We start from the raw sequence: 25,266 nt of genomic DNA, 5'->3' as shown, positions 1-25,266 counted from the left end.
ATGAAAACAACCCTTCATAGCTTCTGTGTTCCCTCTTCAACTCCCCCTTCCCAAAGCTAGATAAGAAACTGTTACATACATGTGGTCTGCACACGACAGACGTGAGGCAAATTGCACACAGTTAAAGGACTGCTGTAAGAGCTGTTGTCCTCAGCTGACATGTCAGATTGTCAGAGAGTATTAAAAGTCAAACCGTGCCACATTACTGGTTTGCTTCTGCTCCACTTCCTGCATATTAATGTGCAGGTTCAACTGCAGCCCCAGCTGGTTGGTCTCAGCATAGACAGGGTCAGGGAGATATTGTTACGATCCCAGTGGTGCTCAAATTGGGAAAACCATACAGAACGGAAGAGCAAGAGACTAGTCATGTGAAACACTGTCCCTGGCCAGCTCTGGAGTTCAGTGACGATCCTCCAGGCAGGTCCCAGTTGGACTCCATGGACCAGCTAGATGTGGGTCCTGCAACCATCTCTACAAATGCTACTTTTAAAATTTTTATTTTAGTTTGGTTTTATTTTGTTAAAAAAGCAGGCTTTGCTCTCTGAAAGATGCTCTTTTGGGACTGGATGGCTGAGCCTGCTGCCTGATGTGTGGTTGTGAACAAGATTCATCGTGCAGGAACATGTCTTGCATGAATAGCAACAGGCCCGCTCTGGTGCATTCCTCCAAGCTGTTCCTCTGACTTTGCCTGCTTGCATGAATCAGAAGACCCTAGAGAAGAGAAAGCCACTATTACCACTGTGACCAGCAAATCACACAGCTCTGGGCTTTTGCAGGCCTGTTTACATGCACGAGGTAGAAGCTGCATCAGTGCTCATATAGAAACAATGGAATGCTCTTGGTCCTTGCCAGCACATGTTTTGGGGTTAGTCACAGCCAACGGAGTTGACATGATGTAGGAAAAAAAGAACATACCTTGTGAGGAGATTTTATGACAAGCTGGGCACAACTCTGCAGGAGGTTTCAGAGAAGGAACAGGGGGCAGAGCTGCCACACAGCTGGAATGAAACCCAAGCACAATTGTAGACAAGGTCCCCTGGCAGCAATTCAGGTGGTATTTCTGCTTCACATGTGGCAACATCAATAAATAGGAGAAGACACCAATGAAAAGGTAGACAGGCTTTTAATGGCATGATCGAGAATCCCCTTTTAATAACAAATCTAATGACAACTGTGTCTGGTATGAACAAGAAATGGCATCATCATTTATTTTTCTTTAAGATGCGATCTGAAATTATGACAAATGCCAGGTGGATCTGTACACAGACGGGGCCTCTGTGATGCATGCCAGATTTTATGGCCAAGAAATTTGCCATGCAGTTGAACCGGATTGTGGTTCCTCAGTCGGAGTCCTACATTCTGTTTGCAGAGTGTAAACATTCTCCAGCTGCTTTCCTAAAGAATGCAAAGAAGATATGTAGAGAGACTTAGCCTTTGGACCCAGTCACATTTCCAGGCAGGCAGTACCAAGGAGCAGAAGTCCTGTCTCCAGAGTGTGCCAGAGGCGAAGGAAAATATCGGTGCGCCAGATACAATGTCTAGTGTAGAATCACATGCTATCGTGTTAAAAGGAGATATATAAAATTATCTGTGTTTCCACCTCCAATTCCTGCCTGGAGAAGAAGCAGCCCAGGTCCCAGAGCACAGTAGTGTCGCTGACACTGGTTTTCACGCACATGGTTGAGCCTGGACTCCACTAAACCTCCATGCCCTGCAGAGCCCATCCCCTCCTCTGCAGGCAATAGTCCCAGAGCCCATGCCACGCACCTTGGCCTCACCTACCCATGTGCTAAGTAAATGTTAGCCCCTGCCTCTTCCAGTGACCCCATGTCAGACCTTCCTGTGCTCCAGGCAGGGGCAATATGAACAAGGCCAGAGGCAGAGCAGCAACTGAGAAGCCCCACGCTGATACCAGTCCAGCAGTACCCTCACCAAAGAGGAGGTCTCACACCTGCAGGCCCCTCTGGTTTAGAAGCTAAGAGCAGGAGCAGTTATTATCTTGGTCCCTACCAGGAACCCAGTTCTGCATTTGCTTTGGTAGCTCCCTTCCTCCTTTCAGCACAGAGGGCATCAATATTTACTTTAAACCTGCTTTCCAGACATTTGCAGCTCCAGAAATAAAAGGGATGTTCCTCCTTATGAGCAAGAGCACTGGCCTGCATGGTGCAGGGTATGCTGCATAGGTTGGTGGCCAAGTCTGCCTCAAGCTCTGCAGAATCCATGAGGGCTTCAATCCCCCAAGCAGAGAGGGGCTGACCTGCAGGGAGTATATGGTGACTTTGAAGACAATATTTGCTAGAGGAGATACATTAGAAATGAAGGGACAGGAGAGTGATGGTGTACAAATCACTGTCATTTCATGGGATTTTGGCTGTACTTGGGATCATAGCTCACATCAGGCTGGCAACAACAGATATTCTCTGGCCTCACAAAGATACCAATGCCAAAGCTCATAGGGAAGTCTTAGCGTCAGTTGGCTCTGCTATCACTGTCAGTGTAGTCCCAGCCCTTTGGAGCGCAGCAACAGGCTAACAAAGAGCACAACAACCATTTGGGGTTCTGCAGAGGACCTTGGGAACCAGCACAGAGTGAGCCCACAGGCTTCCACCCAGAAGCCCAGTTACAAGCAGGCACCCCAAGAGGAAAGGGCCTGAACAGGAGGCAAAGCTCTCTCCCTCTTGTGGAGCTGTAAGAGCAGCTGGAAAACAGATAGAGCACCGGCATGTTTCAGTTAAGCCAGAAGAAATTCATTTGATACCAGACTCATCATGTCCACAATGGGACTTTTACTGTGTTCACAAGATTAATTTAACTGCAGGTGATTGATGTGTAGGGCAAGGCCTTAGGTGAGCATTGGTGCCTATACATGTAGAATAGTGGTGGGATCATGCCATGGGTCAGTAAACTATACAGAAAAGAAAGAAGTGCACTAAGGGACCACTGAGCTGCTGCTGGAGCAGGATCTACACTGAGAAAACACCTCTGTGTTGGAAAGGAGAAATGTGAAAGATTCTCTTGCCCTGATACAACTTGCATTCAATTGAAATGTTTCACCACCAAACTCTAAACGCTTGTGTTAGTCAAGGGCAGCAGTGACACTCCAGATCCTGATCCATGCCCCACAGAGATGTATGTCAGTCTGGGAGCTATTACAGGTCACATGGCAAGTACGACAGCTGCCAACCCCCCAAGCTGGGGTGTTTTGGACCTCGTTCATGCTCAGGCAAGTGGAGCCTCACAGCTCACATGCACTTTGGTAGGGTGGTAGCCTGTTCCTCCACCCACATTCACTGCACACAGCAGTCAGTCCTGCACACATTAGAAGTCACAGTATCAGAAGACTTCTCTGAAAATAGCAGGATCCTTTTTAACCTTTAGCCACTATATATAATGGTCACTAGTTATATTATATTGTTATAATAACATATATATTATAATATTCTTTATTTAGAAAGTCTCCTTCTCCTCACAGATTCCAAGCACAACTGACTCAGAGACATCTGTTACCAAAACACCTTTTGTACAAAGGTAAGCAGATTTTTTTTTATGTTGCCAACCAGACAAATCAGTTAAGCTGCTCCATCCATCCGTGTATTTGAGCCTCTCCATGGTATTAGTCTGAGTGGTGGCATTGGTTCTTTTTCTTCTTCTGCTCACATAATCTGTTGTCACACTGGCTTAGCGCTGAGAACTCAGATTTGCCACTTGGCACATCCCCCCTGTATCCCTGTTTCTTTACAATCAACTCCTGACCAGGCAGCAGCCACTGACTCTTTTTACCAGCCAGTGTGCCACCTTCTCTCAGCTGGCAGATAAAACCCCTGCAATGTGAAGACTCAGCATGACACCAGGCAGTCCCAAAGACACTTATAGTCCCAACACATATGGGACCCCATAAAGCTCCTCTGAACTAGACCTGTCTGTTCCCACTGCCCATGCCAGCGCAGATGTAGGCACAGTGGTAGCTTGTCCCAGGAATTCCCTCAAAACACACATGGGCACAATTACCTGCAGCTGGCCAGGACAGACCCTGAAGCAAAGACACTGACAGGGAACCACGTAGCGTGAGGCTGTTTCTAGAAATTCCCACAAACATGGGAAAGTTCTGGGAAACCTGCTTCTCTTTCCCTGACCCCACGCGTGTTTTTTTCTTCTTCCTAGACATTTCCTCTGCTCTGGTCAGCTCTGTCTTCTCTTCAATCTTCTCTCCCTTGCAGTGCAGCAAGGACACAGCCCACACCAACAGCAGTATTTGAGCAGTCCCACGTGTCCTCGAGGCTTGACAGAGTTTGCACAGGACTCATCGCAGAGAACAGCAGGGTCTTGCCTCCCCCACCTTTCTGGGATGTGATAGCCCATCCTGTTCTGTGAGGCCAGACTAGATCATCTGGCATTCTTCCACCGCTTAACTTCTCCTTAATGTCACAGCTTCATCCCCTCTTGTCCCCAGACATGATCTCCTGTGTTTGCTCCAACTATGGTAGGTGCGCTTCCAACTTCCCTGCAGGGCAGTGGAAGAAGAGAGGAGCCAGAGGAGTTGTTAACCCTTTCAGAGGACTGTTTTCCCCGTAATACTAGCAGAGAGCATCCCTGATGATCCACCTGCCAGAAAATGCCTCTTGAGAGACAAACAAGAGGACTGTGAACTCCTGCAAACAGGGTGTGCTGCTCCCCAGTGATGGGAGTACCCTGGGGTACCACCCCAGAAGACATGACCTGGGGACACCACGCTTTTGATGCACTCTCCTGCTCCGCTCCATGTCAGAGACAGCTGGGAAGCAGGAAGGTGCTGGGGCAGGGAGTCTGGTAGCATGACCACAAGGAGTGATGACTAATGCTAGTCCCAGATCTCTGTGGGTTCAGCTGCACCCTCAGCCCAGCCCTGTCAAACAGCACTGGGAATGGCTGTTAATTTTTGTGCTGCTGATCTTTCTCTGGCTTTTTGAAAACTGTGGGACCTGTCTCGTGCCTCTCCAGCCTATGACAGCTTTGGCATGAGTCCTGGTGGGACCAGGAATCTACTGCACCACAAGAAGATGCTACCTTGGTGTCATCGGCATCTTGCCTGCTACTTGTGGCTGGGTCATGGTAGAAAGACCTCTTAGAATAAAGCTCAGTTTCTTAGAAACCTTTTAGTAAGAAAAAGTCTCCACATTCCTGTAGAAGATTTCACTGGAGCATTGCTTCACAACTAAAAGCTTACCCAATTTCTTCCTCTGCTGTTCTCAGCTACTCCCTCCTTCATGTGCCAGATGGAAGATCATAGAACCCTAGAATGGTTTGGGTTGGAAAAGACCGTAAAATCATCTGGTTCCAACCCCACTCCCATGGACAGGGACACCTTCCACAAGACCAGGCTACTCAGGTCCCTGTCCAACCTGACCTTGTCTCTGCCCTGGAGCTTCCTCCCTGACACGGGTGTGCTGCCAAAAACTCTCCTTTAAACTTTCTCTTGAACAAATACTTTGATTGTGCTTTATTGGCTTCCCATGATGAGGCAGGTTTGCTAACCCTGTTAATAGTCCTGTAGTCCTCTTTCCAAGCTCTTTCGGTGTCATTTTTGGCAAGTGCATCTAAGACCTCGATGGAGATCTGGTAAAGGCTTCATGACAAAGTCTTACCATCTGAACACACTAAAATTAATAGCTCTCTGATAAATTAATAGGAGTCCCATTATGATTTATGTTTCTGGGAAGAATCTGTGTTTGTGTTTATTCTGTTTTCTAGTTTCTAAACCTGCAGGACATATTTAGGTTCTATTCTGACCCACACTTCAAACTCACATGACATTATAGTGCCACTAGAAGTGGTCACACTCTCTGTCCTCTCCTTCTTCTGTTGTGTGACCAAATGGTGAACCCGATTGATGAACTGAACCAGATGAAAACCAAACCAGCAAACCAGAGCTGTTGTTTTCATGCTGGATAAGCATTTCCAGCCACTTTAACAAATAACTGCTCCATTGTGAGGTGGTAGAAGTGCAATGAAGCAGCTGGAATTTGGAGGGATGTTGCTTTTGGTGGCAACATCTGCACAGTCCATCAAACCACAGCCTGAGTTCCCTCTGAGTTCCCAATGCTGCTCTGCAAAGATGAGGGAATGTGTTTTTAGAAGCTCTGCTGTTTACCCGACCAGAGTGAACCATGTCATTGGAAAACATTTTGAACTAGGTGAAATAAATTCTTAGCATTGGCAACTGCCATATAAAGAGGTAACTCCTGTGTCCTGTTTCTAGACATTTCCCTGTTCAGGTGTCCAAGAAGTACCCTTTTCTCCCAGCCACCCTGTCACAGCTCTCATGCTCCTTTCCAGGACAGTTCCTGGAATATCCTGTAGATATGAACAACTTCAGAATTTCTTGGACTCAATAGCCATCAGTGTGACTGCTTGCATTCATGTTCAAATGAATCAAGGTTATTACTGTCCAGACTCCTTTCGTCAGGCTTTGTTGTCTGCAAATAGAAAATATTTGCAGGTAGTTGCAGCTGAAAGAATAGGTGTACAGAGCAGCTGTGTTTTTGTTCTGCCTCATGCAGAGCCTCTTTTAGGCATGACAAGGGTGTGAAGCCCAAACTATTTGGATCTGGACTATTTTCTCCTGTGAGGTGCGGGGAAAATTTTGTCTACTTCAAGATCTCTTCAAACGCGGCCAGGTCCTCCTCACTTTTATTTTCAAACCTTCCTAAGTAGTCTGAGGGCTAAAAAGTTGAATGATTTAGTTCTAGCTGAGTGCTAAGCTTCTGCTCTGATAATACTACTTGAAGAGCACAGCCCTTGCTTTTACGTTCACACTGTTAGTGCTGACGCAACATGTGGCAGAGTTGAGCACCAAGAAAAGGACAGAAACCTGACCTCTGCCACTCAACCCACTATACTCTTGGATAGAAATGCACAGGGTATCCACAGCGTGCCAGCAAACCTCTCCTTGCAAAGCAGCATCTTTTGGGTATACTACAGGATAATAATTTCCCACCCTGCCACGTAGGGGAACTTTCAACCACAGTGCCAAAATTCACAAACACCAAGAGCGTGACAGTAAATTAACACAAGAAATTTAGGTGCAAGGGGCACCAAAGCTAAAGGCATCCAGTGACTATTCACATCTTCATGATGGAGCTGTGTTTGGTGGACTACAGGTCTGTGGCACCAACCACCCTCAGGGCCAGAGGTACCACCCTTGTTGGGAGATGTGGTGTCTGCAGATCACAGTCTGGTATTTGAGACAGAAGTGGCTGCAGTGTGCTCCCTTCGACATTAATTAGCAAGACCTCTTGATTTCCCAGCAAGCTGCCAATACATCCCTACTTCCACCTGAGTACCCATCACACAGGTGTCTGCTGAAACAGCAGCAGTGTCAACTGAGCAGCAATGCCAGATGGCATCCTCTGTGGGACATATTGGAGCAGGTAGGAGCATCCAGCAAGAACTGCCTGTCTCCCAATGCCCACCTGTAGAGGGATCTCTGGAAAGAAGAGCCCCCTCCACCTTGCTGCTTCTCTTCTCTCAGCACACAAGGACACATCCCTCCCTCTTGGCTAAGCTGGTAGCAATCCCCTGCTAACAGAGGTGGCAGGAGGTGAGCCAACATTCAGGTAGATGGCAGCGCCCAAGGCTCGTGTTTTCCCAGCAAGGAGAAAGGAGGGAGCTGCCTGAAGGACAGGAGCCTTCCTCTTTAGCAGGCCTTGCTCTCTTCTCCTCTGCTCCTCTTTCCACAGCTGGGGGCGGTGTTGGAGACTGGTATTGCTAACAGAGAGAGGGGAATCCCTGGGGAGGGAGGAGGGCCAGGCACTGGGCAGGCTGCCTGGGGTCACTGTTTGGTGCTGTGCGCTAGCAAGCGTGAGCTGCGGGCTGGATGTCTCCCTTGAAAAAGGCTCCGTGGCTCAGAGGCTGTCAGGCCCGTGGGAGCTGATTGCAGTGTGGGGTGAGAGTGTGAGTGAAGCATTGAAGTACAGCTACCGCTATACACTCGTGGGTCCAGCATGGAAGGCTGTGCTGCAGCATCTCAAGTGTATACTATATTCAGAAGTTACCCAGTGTGTTGGGCTCGCAGAAGAAGATCATTATCTGGCAGCTGCCTTACTTTCCAGGGACATCTGCTTTCCTTTGGTTGCTGGACTCTGAGTCTGGGTTTTTCCTCTTTGTCGTTTTTTGGCCATGCTAGGAGATGGCAGGGAATCTCCTGTTGGCCCCTGAGCCTGAGCTGAGGGCTGAGGTCGGGGGGAAGGAGGAATTCTCTGAGGAGCAGTCCCTGGCTTATGCTGTCGGCAGGGAGAAGGACTTTCCCTCCGAGATGGCAGCTGGCTTCTGGGGGAAGTACTGGGGTTCCTTGAAGGAAGGACAGGGCTCCGAGGGGATGCACCGCTGGACCTCCGTGAGCTGCTCCGTGGAGGAAGAGAAGTAGAACTTGGTGAAGAAGGAAGCCGGCTTTGTACCTGCGTAATTCGGCACTCATTTGGGACACTTCCAGCTGGTCTCTGTGTCTGAAGCCTGCATGGGAAGAAAAGAGGGAGGATGAAGGGGCGTTTCTGCAAGGGGCTCTGGGCTCCTGGTAGGATTGGCATTGAATGTTGCTGGGCAAGTACAAGGAGTCTCCAGTACTAGGATGACAGGCGCTATGCTGTGAACCAGATGGAGTCCTGGTTTGAACACCATCCTGTAACTCTCAATGTAGTTAACTTATAAGTGTTTGCCCTGATCCTCCAGCACTCTCTGGTTCAACATGCAGGCATGGTTTGGCTGATAGCATGTATCTGGGACTCTTCTTTACGTGCAGAATGGATGCAGCAACCTCTTCCAAGTCAGGAGATACGATTTGGGAATGTGGGCAACGGATTGCACCAGTTGGCCTCTGATGGTAACTGTGATGGAAGATAAACCAACTGAGGCAATCACAACTAGCAGCCTTGTCACCCTTGCCACCTCTAATAGCAATAGCCAGGCCAGGTCTCCTTGCAGACTCATGGCTGTACTTAGCATGCTGCAAAAGTGAGAGCTCAACACTGGGGCATCTGCTATTAGCAGGATCAGACCAAGTGAAAGAGCTTGTGGAAGGAAAGCCAGGGCAAGTGAAGAGAGGCTTTAAAAAAAGAAGACAGAGAGGTGAAAATTACACACACTGCTGAGCTGAAATGACAGTAGGAAACAAGGACGGACCATGCATTCAAGCTGAGTGAAGGGCGAAGTCATGGGAGAAGAGCAGAGCCATGGCTCTGTCTCCTCAAAAAGCCCAACACTTCGCATTTCTCACCATTTTGGTCTTACCTGCAGACAGCAGCTGCATCCTGCGGGGAGTTGCACAGCCCTGCAATTGCAACAGCCACGGAGATCTCTGACCTTGCTGCCTCCAGTGGTGTTTTCACTGGTGTGACGGGACGAGGAATTCTGCTCTTTGTGCTTATGGCTCTCTCTTCTTTCCCCAGGAGCGCAGCCTTCTTCCCTCCCTTCCTTGGGATGGAATCATCAGAGTCATGGGTGTCCTCCTCAGAACCAGTGGCTGACAGGGTTTCTGAGGCTCGTCGTCTCTCGTCGCTGGAGGAGGCTGAGGAGGAGGCCCCAGAGGCCAGCCGGATGAGGCGGTTCTGTCTCTTCTCCATCACCAGGCGAGCCAAGTCAGGTTGCTTTGCCCTCTTATAAAGCCTTTCTTTGGCTGAGAGTGAAGTTGAAAGATCTGAGCCAGTGTCCTCCTCAGAGAACAAAATGGGTATCCGACTTCTATACCTGGAGCCCAGCAGCCTCCTGGGGCCCTGCTGTGGTGTGTCAATGAGGGTGTCTTCTCGCTTAAGGTGTCCTGCCGCTGATGCTGGCTTCTCAAGGACAGTCTCCCTTGTAACCACCTTGCCAGGCTCTTCCAAATCCAGTGAGAGCACCACTTTGCTGGAGAGTTTCTGCTTGTCCTCAGGAGGCTTTGCTGTACCGTTGGGAAGGGCCAGCTGCTCCCCCACTGTCTCTGAGGTGGTTTCAATGTGATTAGCTGAAAGTGCACAGCTCTCAGTCTCTGCCCCTTCTAGCCCCGAGTGTATGCTTCCATTCTCTACCAGCACCAGGTTGTCCTCCAGCTCTTCTTCAATAATTACTTCCTCAAACTGTCCCGGAGGGCAGTACTCCTCATGCCGCATCAGCTGGCTGCTGGAAGACATGACATTTAAGTGGGTCTTTTCAGCAATATGAACAAATGTGCGCTCAACTTTGGTAAAGGGGGAGGAAGCTGTAGCCACTGCCACGGGAGGCTTTGGTTCAGATTTAAGGACTGAGGACAGGGTCCCTGGCTCAGATACATCCAGTTGGCTACCCATAGGCTGAGGCCGCTCGCTCTGAGGTGTCAGTGCAGCAAGAGTGCCCAGATCAACTTCTGGAGCTAAGTCTGTGGCCACAGGAGACTTTTTCAGATCACCTGGTGAAAACAGCACTAGTGTTTTTGAGCCTTCTTCCAGCTCCACGTCCCCGTCAGCAGTGGACGCTCGACCCTTCGATCCCTTCTGGTCATCAGCCAGGAGTGTGGATGGTGCACACTCCTGGCTGCGCTCTGTGCTTTTTTGACTCAGATCACTGCTGGAACCACTATGCATGTCAATCTCATTGCTGCCCTCCTCCCCTTCATCCTCCTCATCTTCCTCCTCCTCGTAGTCTTCCTCGTCTTCTTCCTCCTCCTCTTTTCCATTCATATCCAGATAAGGTTCCAGAGGTTTGCAAGGAGCAGTCAAGACAATATTTGAAAAATCAACTTTCTTTATCCGCTGGGATACCTTAGGCTTTTCCCAGTAGTCTGACATGTCTTTTCTGAAGTCTTGATAAGGCAAACTTAAAGGGACTACCTTGGGCAGGCCATTCATTTCAAACGACTTCAGCATATATGCCTGCAAGAAGACAGATGTGACAAAAGAAGGTTAGTATTCAGATACAACATTGACACAGAAGACATCAGGATAAACAGCAGTGGGAAGAATCTGTGGAAAGTATCTAGTCCACCATTCTTCCAGAATACATGCCTGAGCAGTGGTCACTCCATCATTTGATTCATACAAACCTTAAAAAGCAGAGATTCACAGATACTTACCAATGAAGGCAAAAAAACGTGCCAGAGAAGTCCATTTGTTAGTGGTCTTGAACCTGGACCAAATAGAACTGTTTTCAAGCAATTCCTCGGGATTTTTTTACATTTCCCAATCTTCTTCAGTATTTCTACATTTATTTCAGTATTTATATATCTACATATTCACTCCTTCTTTACTGGAACCACTCAGCAACTCTCTTTTATGCCCAAGGCCATAGTGAACTCAAGAGGCACCTCTGGGCTAGAGGCACCCCTAACTTCCTTATCACTTTCCATTGCCATCCACCATTGTTCCTGGGGCAGTAGCCCTTGTAGTGTTACTGCATTCTGCTGCTGCACTATCCATCCCCCCTTCTGCTCCTGCATTCCTCCAGCAACTCCTCCTTCTGTCTTCTACAGCCTTCTGTGTTCACTAAAATCATCAGCAAGTCATGAAAACTGGCACATAAAGTGTCATTATCAGACTCTAGTGTGTCCAACCATGACAAGCAAAGGGTGGACAGGATAGGTGGTGGGGGCAGTATTTCTCCAGTCTGTGGCAGAGAAACTGCCTGTAAGGTGCCAGGAACAGGCTGTGAAATGATTGCAAATGATACTACAGAAAAACAGCAGCTCACACACACATGCACACACTTGACCAAACAAGACCAAAGGACAAAATAAATAGGAAATGCCCACTGAAGCTTGCCCTAATTAACAATTGGTTGTAAATGAAAATCACATCAGCACCACTCCGCAGAATGGATTTAAAAACAAATAATTTAGATTATGCTTCTATTAGGGCTGGAAAACTGTAACCTCTCCATAAACTCAACTGGTCAATAAGGCATTACATGTTACGCTTGAAAAGATTTAATCATGAACAGAAGGACTCCAAACATCTGCGTTTTCAAGTGGCATTTGACAGCATCAGAGGATATTTAGGATACACAAGCCTAACAACTAAACAAGCACCCACTTAACTATGAGAACTCCAGAGCTGCCAACAGCTCCCACTTTCACCTGGCTATGGGAACAGATCTTTTTGTCTCTAAGGAGAAGAAAAAGCCCTCAGTGGCTTTTCAGTCCAATGGCACAATTTCAAATTGTGCTGAAAATCTGCATGTTATTCCATGCTGAGCAACTGCCCTACTATTATGCCTGAAAATGTGAGATTTTTATGCTCATGTACAACAGGAACATTTCAAATAGACTGGTGGGCAGCATCAAGATGTTCTGCACGGTGTTGTTATCCAGTTAATATTTCTTTTTACATCTTATAAATTAAAACACAGGCTGGTTTTAGCAATACCTCTGGAGTCCAAAGCTGCTTCTCTTCTTTCATTAAAGCTGAAGCCTGGCCCTGAAGATGGCCCTGTATTAGCCTAATTTGGGTTTTCACTGACTACTCTACCTTCTGTATCAGGATGACACATGTGGAACTTGGAGGCACTTACCACCCCTTGCAAAGGAAATTACCCACTTGGCTTCTTCCCTCAGCCATTTCTTGGAAATTAGTCCATTAAATAGCCTAAGATTGGATTCCGTCTATTGGCTGGGTTTGGCTTTCCCAAGAAATAGATCCTGAACAAACAGACGCACTCCCACAGTGGGACTGGGACCTGACCTGACCTTGCCTTGTGCTGAGCTTCCCATTGGAATGAGTTTCACAACCCCAACAACAGTTCCTGTGCTGCTCTACGGCACTCCATTTTCTAGATGCTCTGGTTGATGATGCAGACGGATGATTGCTGCTTTCTCTTTGCATATTGAAATGCTCCTATCTAGACCTTCAAATCTCCTCCCAGCCCTTAGCTTGTGTCATCTCATCTGCTTTGTGGTCAAGGTGAACTGAATCCAGTCCTGCAATGCACATCCTATATAGGCCAGAGATTCAGTTTCTGTGCCCTGCAGTCTTGTCCCACCACCAGCTCTGTCTCCAGCAGCCCCTCTTTCCTCAATAGCTCTTTCCCTTGCAAGACATCAGAAGCTTTTCTGAAATGAGATTACACTAAGCAGTAAGATATGACATGGAGTTGGACAGCAGGATGTTGCTGTAAGAAAAAATAATGGTTCTTTATTTCTTGTGCTGTAGTGCCCCTCTGCTGTTGTTGAGTCATGCTGTAGATACCTTTCTAACCTCTGTGTACTTCCACTTCTACAAATTCCTTGCAGTATTTAGCAAATGGACTGCCTTTCTATCTGTCATTTCAATTTCTCCATGTATTTTCTATTTTCCCTGCATGGATACTGCACCCTAAGCACAACAGTGATTGCTTGGCTTCTACCTACCTTTGGGAGACTTGGACTGCTTAACCTGTCGCATGCAGTACCCCAAAATTGCCAGAATGTATTCCTTGAAGGAGCCTGAGACAGTGGCTGCTTTGCCACTCTAAATGCACCATGGAGAAAGTCCAAAGAGCATAAATATCCAACTAAAAGAAACTTCATTGAACCAGCTCTTGGGACAAGTATTATTGTAACACATATTTTCTTATCTTCACTACTATCATCACCTGAAGCTGTTAAGAAGGGAGACTGTCCTAGGGCATCAAGTCTGACACTGTCTTCACTGCTGAGTTAATGTGATCAGCGACCTGCTGCAAGTGGTCACTCTGCTGAACAAGGTGTTCCCAGTTTGAACACCTCACTAGAGAAACTTGGGTCCTGTCTTGACAGTTATTATGTGTCTTTTGTACTAAAGCACATTCAGCTGCCCTAGAACTATTCCCTAAAGGCCAGAGAAGAACTTTTCTGCTATGCTGTTCTGATGGGGAGAACTGAGGGAAGATGTCAGAAGATTGGGAGTGGAGAGGCTTAGCCTGGATCTTCAAGTTGTATAATAAAAAAGGTATAAGGAATCTCTGGAGGTTTCTGCTCCAATCACCCCTCAAAGCAGGACCAACTCAGACCTGGCTGCGATAGGTCATGTATGGCAGAGTTTTGAGTATCTCCAAGGATGGAGATCCCACAACCTCTCTGGGACCCCCTCCTAGCATTTGAGGCTCTTCATGGTTAAAGGGGTGGGGGTTTTAATATATTAATTCCTATATCTAACTTTTCTTTAATGCAACTTGTGTCCATTGCATCTCAACCTTTCACTGCGCACCCCTGAGAAGAGTCTGGCATCTCCCTTCATCAGGCAGTTTGAGGGTTAGAATGTGTGGAGCTCACAGTTGGCAATGGCACAGTTGAGAGACTTTGGGTAAGAATCAAGGGGCAAACAAATAAGACCGGCATCATCATGGGAGTCTGCTATAGACCTCCCAGCCAGGACGATGACGCCGACAAATTATTCTTTGAGGAATTAAGGGACACTTAGTCAACTGCCCTTGTCCTTATGAGGGACTTCAATTGCCAGAAATTAACTGGGACCACCACACAGCTGGTACAACCTGGGCCAGAAGATTCCTAAAAAACCTGGATGACAACTTCATGGAACAGGTCCTAAGGGAGTCAATTTGGAAAGGTGCCCTCCTTGATCTGCTGCTTGTCAACAGAGGGGATCTCTTGAGCAAAGTAGAAATTGGCAGCTGCCTTGGCCACAGTGACCACAAAGTGATCAAGTTTAAAATCTCTGTCAACATGAGGAAAAGTGCCAGCAAAACCTCAACTCCAGACATGGAGAACAGAATTCAGGCTGCTCAGGGAATTAGTAAGTAAGGTCCCCCGGAAAAATGTTTCTGCAGATGCTATGGTCCCTCAGTGCTGGTCACTTTTTAAACATCACCTCCTCAGGGTGCAAGAACAGGCAATTCCCAAATGTCAGAAGTCAAGCAGGCGAGGCAGAAGGCCAGCTTGGCTTGAGCAGGGATCTTCTCTTGGAAATAAGGCAAAAAGGAAGGTGTATGCCCAGTGGAAGCAAGGTCAAGTGACATGAGAGGAATATGGAGATGCTGTTTGTCACAGTTGGGAGAAAATTTGTGCAGCCAAAGCTCAACTGGAGTTGAAGCTGGCCAGAAATGTAGGGAACAAGAAAAGAGTTTTTTCAAATATATTAAGGGCAAGAGGCAGTATAGAAATATCATCGACCTGTTACAGGATGGGGATGGTCACCTCACAAATGGGGACAGAGACAAGGCAGAGGTGTTTAACACTTTCTTTACCTCTGTCTTCAACACAGATGATGGACCAAGGGGGTCTCAATGCCCTGAGCTGGAGGACCATGACTGCAATAATGATCAACTCCCAGTCAACCATGAAATTGTGTGGGATCTGCTGCTCCAGCTGGATCCCTACAAAACTATGGGGTGTGATGGGATTCATCCAAGAATCCTCAAAGAGCTGTCTGATATCATCGCGAAAGCTCTCTTGATGATTTTTGAGTGGCCTTGCAAATCCAGAGAGGTCCCATCTGACTGGAAGCTGGCAAATGTTGTCCTGATTTTCAAGAAGGGCGAGAAGGAAGACCCTGGAAACTACAGGCCTGTCAGTCTCACTTCAGTGCCTGGTAAAGTTATGGAGAAGATTATTCTGGGAGGTATTGAAAAACACCTGAAAGACAATGCAGTCGTTGGTCACAGCCAGCACGGCTTCACAGGAGGAAAGTCCTGCTTATCAAACCTGATTTCCTTTTATGACAAGGTAACCCACCTAGTTGATCCAAGGAAGCCAGTGGACACCATCTTTTTGGATTTCGGTAAAGCTTCTGATACTGTCTCTCACAGTATCCTTCTGGACAAAATGTCCAGCCAACATATCCATATGTGGATAAACACATCATGTGGTGGGTGAGCAATTGGCTCATGGGTCAAGCACAGAGGGTAATAATGAATGGAGTAACATCAGACTGGAGACCTGTCACTGGTGGGGTTCCACAGGGATTCATCTTGAGCCCTGTTCTCTTCAACATCTTCACAAATTACTTGGATGCAGGACTGGAAGGAATCCTGTGCAAGTCTGCAGATGACACAAAACTGGGAGGAGCTGTTGACTCCCTTGAAGGCAGGGAGGCCCTGCAGAGAGACCTTGACAAATGGGTAATCACCAACCACATGAAGTTCAACAACGGGAAGTGCCAGATTCTTCCCCTGGGATGGGGCAACCCGGGCTGTACGTACAGACTGGGGAATATGTTGCTGGAAAGCAGCGCGGTGGAAAGGGACCTGGGGGTCCTGGTTGACAGTAAGTTGAACATGAGTCAGCAGTGCCCTGGCAGCCAAGAGGGCCAACCAGGGCCAACCATCAGGCAAAGCATCGCCAGCCGGTTGAGTGAGGTGATTGTCCCGCTCTGCTCTGCACTGGGGGGGTCTCACCTTGAATATTGTGTGCAGTTTTGGTCACTGCAATATAAGAAAGATATTAAGCTATTAGAGAGTGTCCGAAGGAGGACAATGAAGATGGTGAAGGGCCTTGAGTGGGAGCTGTATGAGGAGCAGCTGAGGTCACTCGGTCTGTTCAGCCTGGAGAAGAGGGGACTGAGGGGAGACCTCATTGCAGTTAAAACTTCCTCATGAGGGGAAGAGGAGGGGTAGACACTGATCTCTTCTCTGTGGTGACCAGTGACAGGACCCGAGGGAATGGCCTGAAGCTGTGTCAGGAGAGGTTTAGGTTGGATATTAGAAAAAGGGTCTTCACCTAGAGGGTGGTTGGGTGCTGGAACAGGCTCCTCAGGGAAATGGTCACAGCACCAAGCCTGACAGAGTTCAAGAAGCATTTGGATGATACTCTCAGGCACAAGGTGTGGCTCTTTGGGAGGGTCCTGTGCAGGGCTAAGGATTGGACTTGATGATCCTTGTGGGTCCCTTCCAACTTGGCATATTCTGTGATTCTGTGAACAGCACATGAACGTATTAGAATTGTTAATAAAAGAACTGAGATTGTGCCAACAGCTCGGTTCCCTACATCCAACTGACCTCATTCACATAGAATAGGGATTCAGTGAGCATGGCCCTCCAGGAAATCTATGGCAAAAGGGGCCAGAAGAGCTGGACACACCACTGGAGTTAGGCTCCCACTCTTTCAGCAACACCAAAATGAGACACTCTGATCTTGAAAAGGGTTTGCTGTCCCTGGTGCAAGCAGTGAAAAAGGTGGAACAGATAAAAAGAGGACAGAGTGTGATTATGAGGGGACCTTCCCACCTCCTAGATGCAGTTCATAAGGGTACAGTGTCACCTGCAGGCACTGCTCATAAACCTACAGTGGTTTATCTCTCTGGGAGGTATCAATGGAATTATGAAAGAATGGTTCAGCACATTTCCCCTCCCAGGGGAAATTCAGAGTGGCAAAGGCTTACATTTCACAGCCATGGTATTTCAAGCTTGGTCCAAAGAGGAAGGAACCCAATGGGTATTTTGCATTCCATAATATCCCCAGGCTAATGGTCTTGTTGAATGCTCCAATGGGTTAGTTAAGTGATTTTTTAGAACTCGTGAACCTGGATGGCATCTGTGGCATCTGTGACTGTCTAATGCCATCTATCAGTTATATAATAGATGGAGTGGAAATGGTTGTCTGAAAATTAAGGCCTTCTATGGCTCTGCTTTGATGTAGAAAGAAAGCTGGGGAACAACCTACTGGCTTCTACGCTGACCAGCCTGTGTCAGTTAAAATGCCTCAAACTGGGACAGTGACAATGGTATTAAAAACCCTGAAAACTCCTTATGCCTGGGAAGCAAGAGAGAGTTCAGAAAAAATATATCGGATCAGTACCAGGTGGATTATACCCTGAATTTAACCTAACCTTTCTGGCTAGCAACAAGACTGAGCATTTGTCCACTTTTTGTCTTAACAGGGGAATTGTATCTGGATGAACTGCATGTAGAGTGAAGAACTGCCATATACAGAGCCAGAGTGCCTACAAGGTGGTAGTTTTTGGTGGTAGCACATATACTTCTTGATTTCATGATAAATTTGGAAACCAAAATTCCGATTATAATGTAGATAAAATACTGTTATTCTTACTAGATGGAGGGTCAGGTCTTTCTTCCAATTTTATGCTGCAGTTAATCCAAGCTTTTGGATAAACACAAAATGTTGGTCAAATCACAGCATGTTTATCTTTTCCTCAGTATGCCAACTCACCAGTACCTTGGGAAATATTAACTATGGATTTGACTTGGGAGATCTTGTGGAAAAAACACAGAAATCTGACTTGGGGAACTGAGGAAGGAAAATATATTTTAAAGTGGATCAACAATAATACAACTATATGAAATTGCAACATCGCTACGCCATCATTAAAATTTGGGACTAATAGGGAAACAATTTATATGATTTATCCTCCTCCCCAGGACACGTGTACTAATATACCATGAGGAATGCATATTCCAAGGGTGTGGGGAGTGCCACACTGTGGTGTCTGGTATTATACATGACCTACCAACCGGTGCATTAATTGGGAAGGAACAATTGGATTACCAGATGTTCCCATAGAAGTTGATATTGGTACACAAATTTTAATCTTTCTCACTTGAACAGCCTGAAATATCATAATTGGAAAGTTTATAACTGAAACTCCAACTGAAACTCCAACAAAACTGAAATTTAGAGATTGAGCCTCGTAGCTTGAGCTTTCAGATTAGGTTGTATTTGTCGGAACTCGATGGCATTCCAAGATCGAATGATGTTACATAATCTTACTGGACAAATCAAAGCACTGACTAATGCAACTTGTGTGGGACTGAAGGAAGTAAAGGTACAATTACAGGCAACACCAAAAATTGCTGTGCAAAACAGACTAATGTTAAACTTTTACTATTTACTGAAAATGGAGTGTGTGGATATTTGATTCTGTCTAATGACACCTGCTGCATTCACATACCAACTAGATCATATGAAGTATGCAAAAGCAAGTAGAGATCTTAGAAGTAGTATGGAAAACAAATGGTTAAATAAGCTTCTTGGTGGGTTAAGATTTTTGTTTACTGGATGGCTACAAAGCTTATCACAATCTTTGTTATTATTCTTTGTTGCACTTATTGTATTTTGTGTATTATTATCATATATGTGATCAATGATAACCCGGGTTATCTGTCAGATATGCATAAGATTTGTGTGGATGGAAATGAAAAATGTGGAAGAGGAGGACAAGGAATCACCCTAGAGAGATACCCCAAAAGTCAATTATATGAAGTTAAATGAACTTATGATGTCCCCTCTGATCAAGAAAGAGAAATACACAGCTCACGATGTCCCTCAGTGTGAGATAATATTATAGGTGTTGTTTGCATGACTGTGACCACAGGGTGAGTAATGTGATAAATGGTCAGTGTTGGTTTAAGTCAGTGACAAATTGATGATGCTGGCTGACAAAATGTGAGCTGGGCCCCGTCACTGACCTTGCACCTGGCTCGAGCAAGGCCAAGCAACAGAATGTTTTCTGCGATAAAGTGGTGGCCTCATGGCCCAACATTGTTTCAGTGAGGCACAGGAAAGCATCTGCACCTCTGTACCAGCCATCAGCCTCACTCCCTCTTCACTGTCCATAAGAAGTTGTGTTACAAATATGGTCCGTTGAGGAGATCAGGATGTGTTCAAAGATGGTCTGGCAAAGGTCAGGCAGCCCTTACTGCTGCTTAATGGGTGAAGGAGGACCAAAGTGATTATTTTACCTTTTTTATCAACTTTAAATTCTGATCAAAAGTAACCAAGACCCTCATTAAGCCTTATTTTCATATTAACTTTCACACCCCTTAGAATGCAAATGAAGAGAAAAGAGGACATGCCTTACACGTATGATGACGGCTGCCAAAATCCCACCTATGACATGTGATTGTTCCACTCCTTTGGGAAGGGCCAAAATTATTGTATAAAAGAAGGGCGGTTTCAGGGCGAAGAAAAGCAAAAGAAGGAAAAAGAAGAGCAGGGAAAACACCTCTGCTTGCTTGGTCGACAGACTGTGTCTCTCCTCCTCCCATGAAGGGATGCATTTAGGTGAGCTTTGTGCCTCCAACTGCGTTGGAGAAGACCCAGTAATATACATTTATATATATTGCTCTCACATCTCTGTCACTATAACTTCTGTCATGACACATATTCACACTCTGTAGTAAGTGCATCTATAATCTGCAATCTTGAACGTGCTTTCCTGTTGCTTCAATGAACCACACTATTTATGAATCTGAATCATGGAAATTCTTATTGAACTTGGTCAGACATACAGTACTGGTAAACTGCGTTGCGTGTGAATCTGCGATCTGTGGTTATCTGTGAACTTGTGATCAAGTTCTTACTGAACACAATCAGACCTATTGTGTCAACACCACATTATTTGTGAATCTGTGCTCGTGGAAGTTCTTGTTGAGCTCAGCCAGAGTCACAGTGCTGAATTGGTAATAGTCAGAAATTAGGCCCAGCCACACCCAGCCACACCCAGCCACTCTGATCTCTGAGGGCCAGCTGGAATGCAAGGGGGTTTATTTTCTGTCAAATTTCTATATTCTTAATGCAACACGTGGTACAGAGTGGGCTCAGTGTCCTCCAGAAAAGCCTGCTCTCCCAAGCAGGTCTGCACTGATTAGGGGCAAAGGCAACAGTTTCCCATGGGAGCCGAGTCAATTTTCCTTTATACTACAGAATTTGGGATTTGTTTCTGTCCCATCTCTTGTAAGCAAAAATTAACCAGTTACAGGAAAAAAATCACAATATTTACCTAACATAAATCCAGGAAATGCTGCACTTCTATCTACTGTTTCAGACCATGCTCTAAACCATGTCTCAGATATGGCATCACTGCACCCTTCTTCTTGACAGACGCACACATCTGCCACATACCAGCAGCCTCACAGGGGCAAACCAAAACACACTTCGAAGCATGGAGAAGATAGGCTTTGGACCTTGCTAAACCAAACTCAGAAGAATCCTGCCTGACCCTCCATACAATTCCCAGGAGAAGAAAGGGACTCACACACTGTACAACCCAAGTCAGAGACCACAGACTAATCCCATCTCTCCAGCCAGGTTCACAAAAACACTGATTTAGTAACTATGCACTTCACACCAAAGCAGATAGGGTCTGTTGCTGTATTTCCTCTTCTAGCTTGATCCCTGACAGGCCAAAAGCAAATGGGGTTGAACCATATGCTGCTCTACAGCAGAGGCAGCTTTCAAACAGAAGTCAGGATGAAAGGCAAGCGTGGCTGGATGCACTGAGCAGCCCAGGCAGGAGCACATTACTTGCAGGTCGGCCATAATTTTGCATCCATCTCCCTGGGGTTTTGGGCGGTGGAGGGGCTGGAAGTTCAGATGATCTAAAACAGCTTGTCAAATGTCTGATGGGTAACAGCCATCCACCTACCCTATGCTGTCATGGGTTGACCTTGGGCAGAGGTAAAGGAGGTCAAAACCCAGCCACCTCAACCGATGACATTCGCACGCCATGCTGCCTGCCAGGAGAAGATGTCCAATGTAAGAAACCAAGAGAAACATGATAAACAGGCTCTGCTGTGTTTGTAGGCATTGTATTGTACTAGCTTAAGTTCACCCAGTTTGGATGGTGGTAACTATCAAGCCAGAGCTCTAAAAATTTACATAAGTTGGGGCTAGTTGTAATCTGTGACTGTGATATGGATTCTAGTACTAGCCTAAATTTATGTAAATTGAACTCATACTGTGGCCTTCCCAAAGTACATGAAACACATCCCTAACAGTCACGGAATTTTGTTTCAATTCCCAGATCTGTCTTAACTGCAAGTTTTTAGAGATCACATTCATTAAAAATAACAAAACTCTCACAGTTCTATCAGATCTCCTTTATCTCTCTGCCCAGTGCTCCAATGTACCCAAGGATGAGCAGGGGACACCTTCCCAGAGCTGGGAAGCAAAGGGAGTAGAAAAACAAAGCAAGAAAGGAAACAAAAAACGCAGCCATCACCAAAGAAAGCCAACAAGTAAACAAAGAAACAGTCATCAACAAGGTGCTGCCTTTGATTCTTTAATAAGGTTTTAGTAGTATACAAGCTTTTTTTTGTTTGTTTTTTTTTCTTTCCTTTTTTTTTCTTTTTTTTTCCGATTGTCTGGATTAACATACATGGATTTAAAAAAGGCACGAAAACCATTGCACAGCTTCTGTTTCGTTTGTTTTTGATGACATTGCCTGTTCATTGTGATTTCAAGTGTAGGATTTTACAGTACTCTGCAGCATTTACAGCATGATCTACATACAGGTAATCAATGCATGCTTTTATACAGGAGACAGAATTCAAATTCTCTCTCAGTATTTCTATATACACAATAATACAGTCTTTTTCTTCTGAAAAAAAAGCTTTAAATTTGTCTTGCATGCTTGGTGTACCAGAAGAATTAGTGCAAGCATATATTACAGTGTTATTGCAGTACAAAAAGGGGTTGACCTTAGGTTCTAAAGGGATTAGATACCGGAAGAATAAAAAGACTCAAGGAAAACAAGCGTTGGATCCCTTTAGTCAACTATATCCTTCTAAATGGATCCCTACGCAGTACTGCTTTAAAGCTACAGCAGGCTGCGTCCCCTCCATCTCCCTGCTGCCTTCCCCCTGAGACAAACTTCCACAGCTTCTGCAAACCTTCTGTCCCTAGCAATCTGTGAGGACTTCTGGCAACTTGATGAATCCCTTTTGCTGTCCCTCTTAGTGCTGGAGACACAGTTGAAGGGGACTGTACTGAGATCCAATGCTTCAAGCTAACTCAAGTCTCAGCAGATGAAGTTTCTCAAGCAAACCAGGAAGCACAACAGGTGACCTACGACTTTTGCCTCCTCTCAGTAGCAATGACCACAGAAACCCACATTCACCTCCTACTTGAGTAGCAGTTGGTTAAATATGGTTTGGACTCTCCTGCTTAGCAGCAACAGAAGTCTAACATGTGACACAAGGTAATGCAAAGGAAGGATATGCTGGTCCCTGAGATTCTTCATGGGAGCTGGAAAGTCTGAGAAGCAGAAATCAAGTTCCCAACACAATGTTAATTGTTCCATTGGGAATGGGAAGAGGCCTTAGTCCTGAGAGATGCAGATGGCACACAGACAGCAAGAGCTGTAGTCCGGTCTTCCCTGTAACAGTTTTTATTTGGATACTATCAGGACCTTAGCATATCCTGGAAGTGACATTATCCTCTGCCAACACAGACTAAGCTTAATTGGGACTGGGAGATCTGGCAGGATTGACAACAGTGAGTGGAAAAAACCTAGAATCTGAGTTTCTGAAGCAGCTCTTTCTTCAAACCAGCATCAGATCAGGTAAAAGTAGCAGGAGTCTTAGAGCTGCCACGCTTGCTTGCAGGATCTCCATGTTCCAAGAATCAGCACCATAAACGTCAGAGATGTTCCTCTTTCCAGCGTCTTACCATCAAATGCTCCACAGCCTTTTTCTTCTTTCTTTTTACCAAGGTGAATAGGACAGTCCAGTCCTGTGCTGGATAAGTGCTCTGCTCCTCCCTATTTGTGCTTTCGTATGTTACGTTTGTGCCAGTTTTCCTAGCGTCTTGGATGGAAGCAAAAGCTCTGTAAAGGTGGTATGCCTGCCACTCAGCTTCCCCCCTCTGCACCCACCAGTGTCTCCAGCAAGTGTCAACACAGAACTCCCTGTCTGAGCAGACACAGGGGGCACCTCATTTTTATCACTCATAAGAGACACTGGAAATGGTGAGCAAAGTGGAAGGAAACGACAATCCAAAAATTGTTCTAGTCCCTAACTGAAAAGGCAACTTAATAGCAGCAAGAAAGAAGAAGAATATTCTGAAAGCTAAACATCTTCCTTAGTCATAAAAATAACCAGAAATTAGCGGTGCTGAATAAGAACCTGATCTGGCAGGGTTTTTTTAGGAAGGACCAAGCTGAAGGGGCAAGAGTCCCAGAGAAATCCTCCTTATCTGACTTCTTCAGAGGAAATTTGCCATTACTGTGTTTCATGTTGCCAAATAACTAATTGCACTCATAATTAAACTGAGAAACTTCTTGGAGTTGTTGGAGGAAGCCCTGGGGATTCTTACGAGGCAAGTGCACTAGATGAGGTAACTCACTTGAAACACTTTGCATATGAAAAAATAAAACCTCCAAACATAAAGCCATTTTCTTTTCAAACACTATAAGACATGCAAGTGAATGTAAAATGAGGATTGCTTCCAATCCCCAGGTTACACAGTTAGCAGCTTGTTCAAAATGTACATTCATCATAACATCATTGTTTCAATGGCAGGTGTGATACAAAGAAGTTGCAATATAGCAAATAATACTTAGAAACATTTCCCAGAAATTAATCTTTGCGCTGTCCCCTGGAACTGCCAATGCAGGTCTCCGTGTTATAGCGACCCGAACACAAAACACGTGGTATAAAAATGCAACAAAAAGGAAGGTAGTACTGCAATGATCAGCCTTTACATATTTTATTTCATGTTTTAATATTACCCAAAATAGGTGTTTGCATACTATAAATTATGTCCCAAGTGGCAGCACTGTTCTTATTGCCAGAATACTCTGCCACCAGTTAACAGCAAAAAGAGAGACATGTACGTGTGTCACAACACACTGAATTCAGAGAATGGGGCTGGGTCAGGTTGCTGAAATCAGACCTGAAACATGCAAAGGAGGCCAGGTGTGCCACCCGAACCAGACATTGTAAGGATACTTTCTGTAACTGGTTGAGATTTGTTCTTTGCAACATTTTGCCTTTTGAGCATTTGGGTGTGTGCAAAGTGGCCCATTACTGGCACAGAAACACTTCTGTAAGGCAGGACCACACGTGACCATTCACACTCCATGTGCAGGTCGTGCACACATATAAACATACATACAATCAGAAATGGAAGATCCAGCAAAAGCAACACAACACCACCCTGGGGACAATAGTGAAATCAGGAAGCACATCTGGCTTACTTTGGTCAGCCTCTCCAGAAATTGTCATCTCCTCCAGTCACTCTGGGGAGGGCTGGCAACTACAGGGGAAGCAGCTCAAGAAGAAGGGTACCCCATGTTCTCCAGCTGAGAAATATCTGGGGCTCTTTATTCACAATAAACACTAACAGGATTTTAGGGGTTTGCAAATTATCCATAATTTTAAAGGCTTCAGACCTTGTCTGCTATGAAATGCAATTTTATTTTTTTTTCAGCTAGCCTCTTGCAGCCCATCTGTTACTGCCAAGTAGAGCTAGACAAATATACAAGAGCTGTCTCTAAATTGTTCTTTACCATTTGTTTACCAAAGGGAAACAAGAAAAGGAAAAATAAAAATAAAAGCTTCTCTTTTGAATAGATGGGGATAAAAGAGCCCTTATTCAATGTGAAAGTGGCAAAACGGTCTCAGCTCCAGGTAAAGTTCTGA

General features: G+C 45.8%; 1 protein-coding gene across 5 annotated transcripts in view; it reads right to left on the bottom strand.

The window, feature by feature from the left end:
• Window positions 1-1,106: 1,106 nt before the first annotated feature.
• TTBK1 (tau tubulin kinase 1) overlaps window positions 1,107-25,266 on the bottom strand; it is a 110,062-nt gene continuing 85,902 nt past the window's right edge. For all 5 annotated transcript variants that reach the window (XM_027696915.1, XM_027696912.1, XM_027696913.1 and 2 more), the window contains 2 exons: window positions 9,262-10,853; window positions 1,107-8,487 (listed from right to left, as the gene is read on the bottom strand). In XM_027696915.1, the coding sequence (XP_027552716.1) occupies window positions 8,061-8,487; window positions 9,262-10,853 (2,019 nt within the window). In that variant the 3' untranslated portion in view covers window positions 1,107-8,060. The remainder of the gene's footprint in view (window positions 8,488-9,261; window positions 10,854-25,266) is intronic.

The sequence above is a fragment of the Neopelma chrysocephalum genome, unplaced genomic scaffold (genome assembly GCF_003984885.1).
Source record: "Neopelma chrysocephalum unplaced genomic scaffold, ASM398488v2 Primary Assembly neopelma1_117, whole genome shotgun sequence".
NCBI lineage: Eukaryota > Metazoa > Chordata > Aves > Passeriformes > Pipridae > Neopelma > Neopelma chrysocephalum.
Note: the sequence above shows the minus strand (reverse complement) of the source record. Positions and strands in the feature narration are given on the sequence as shown.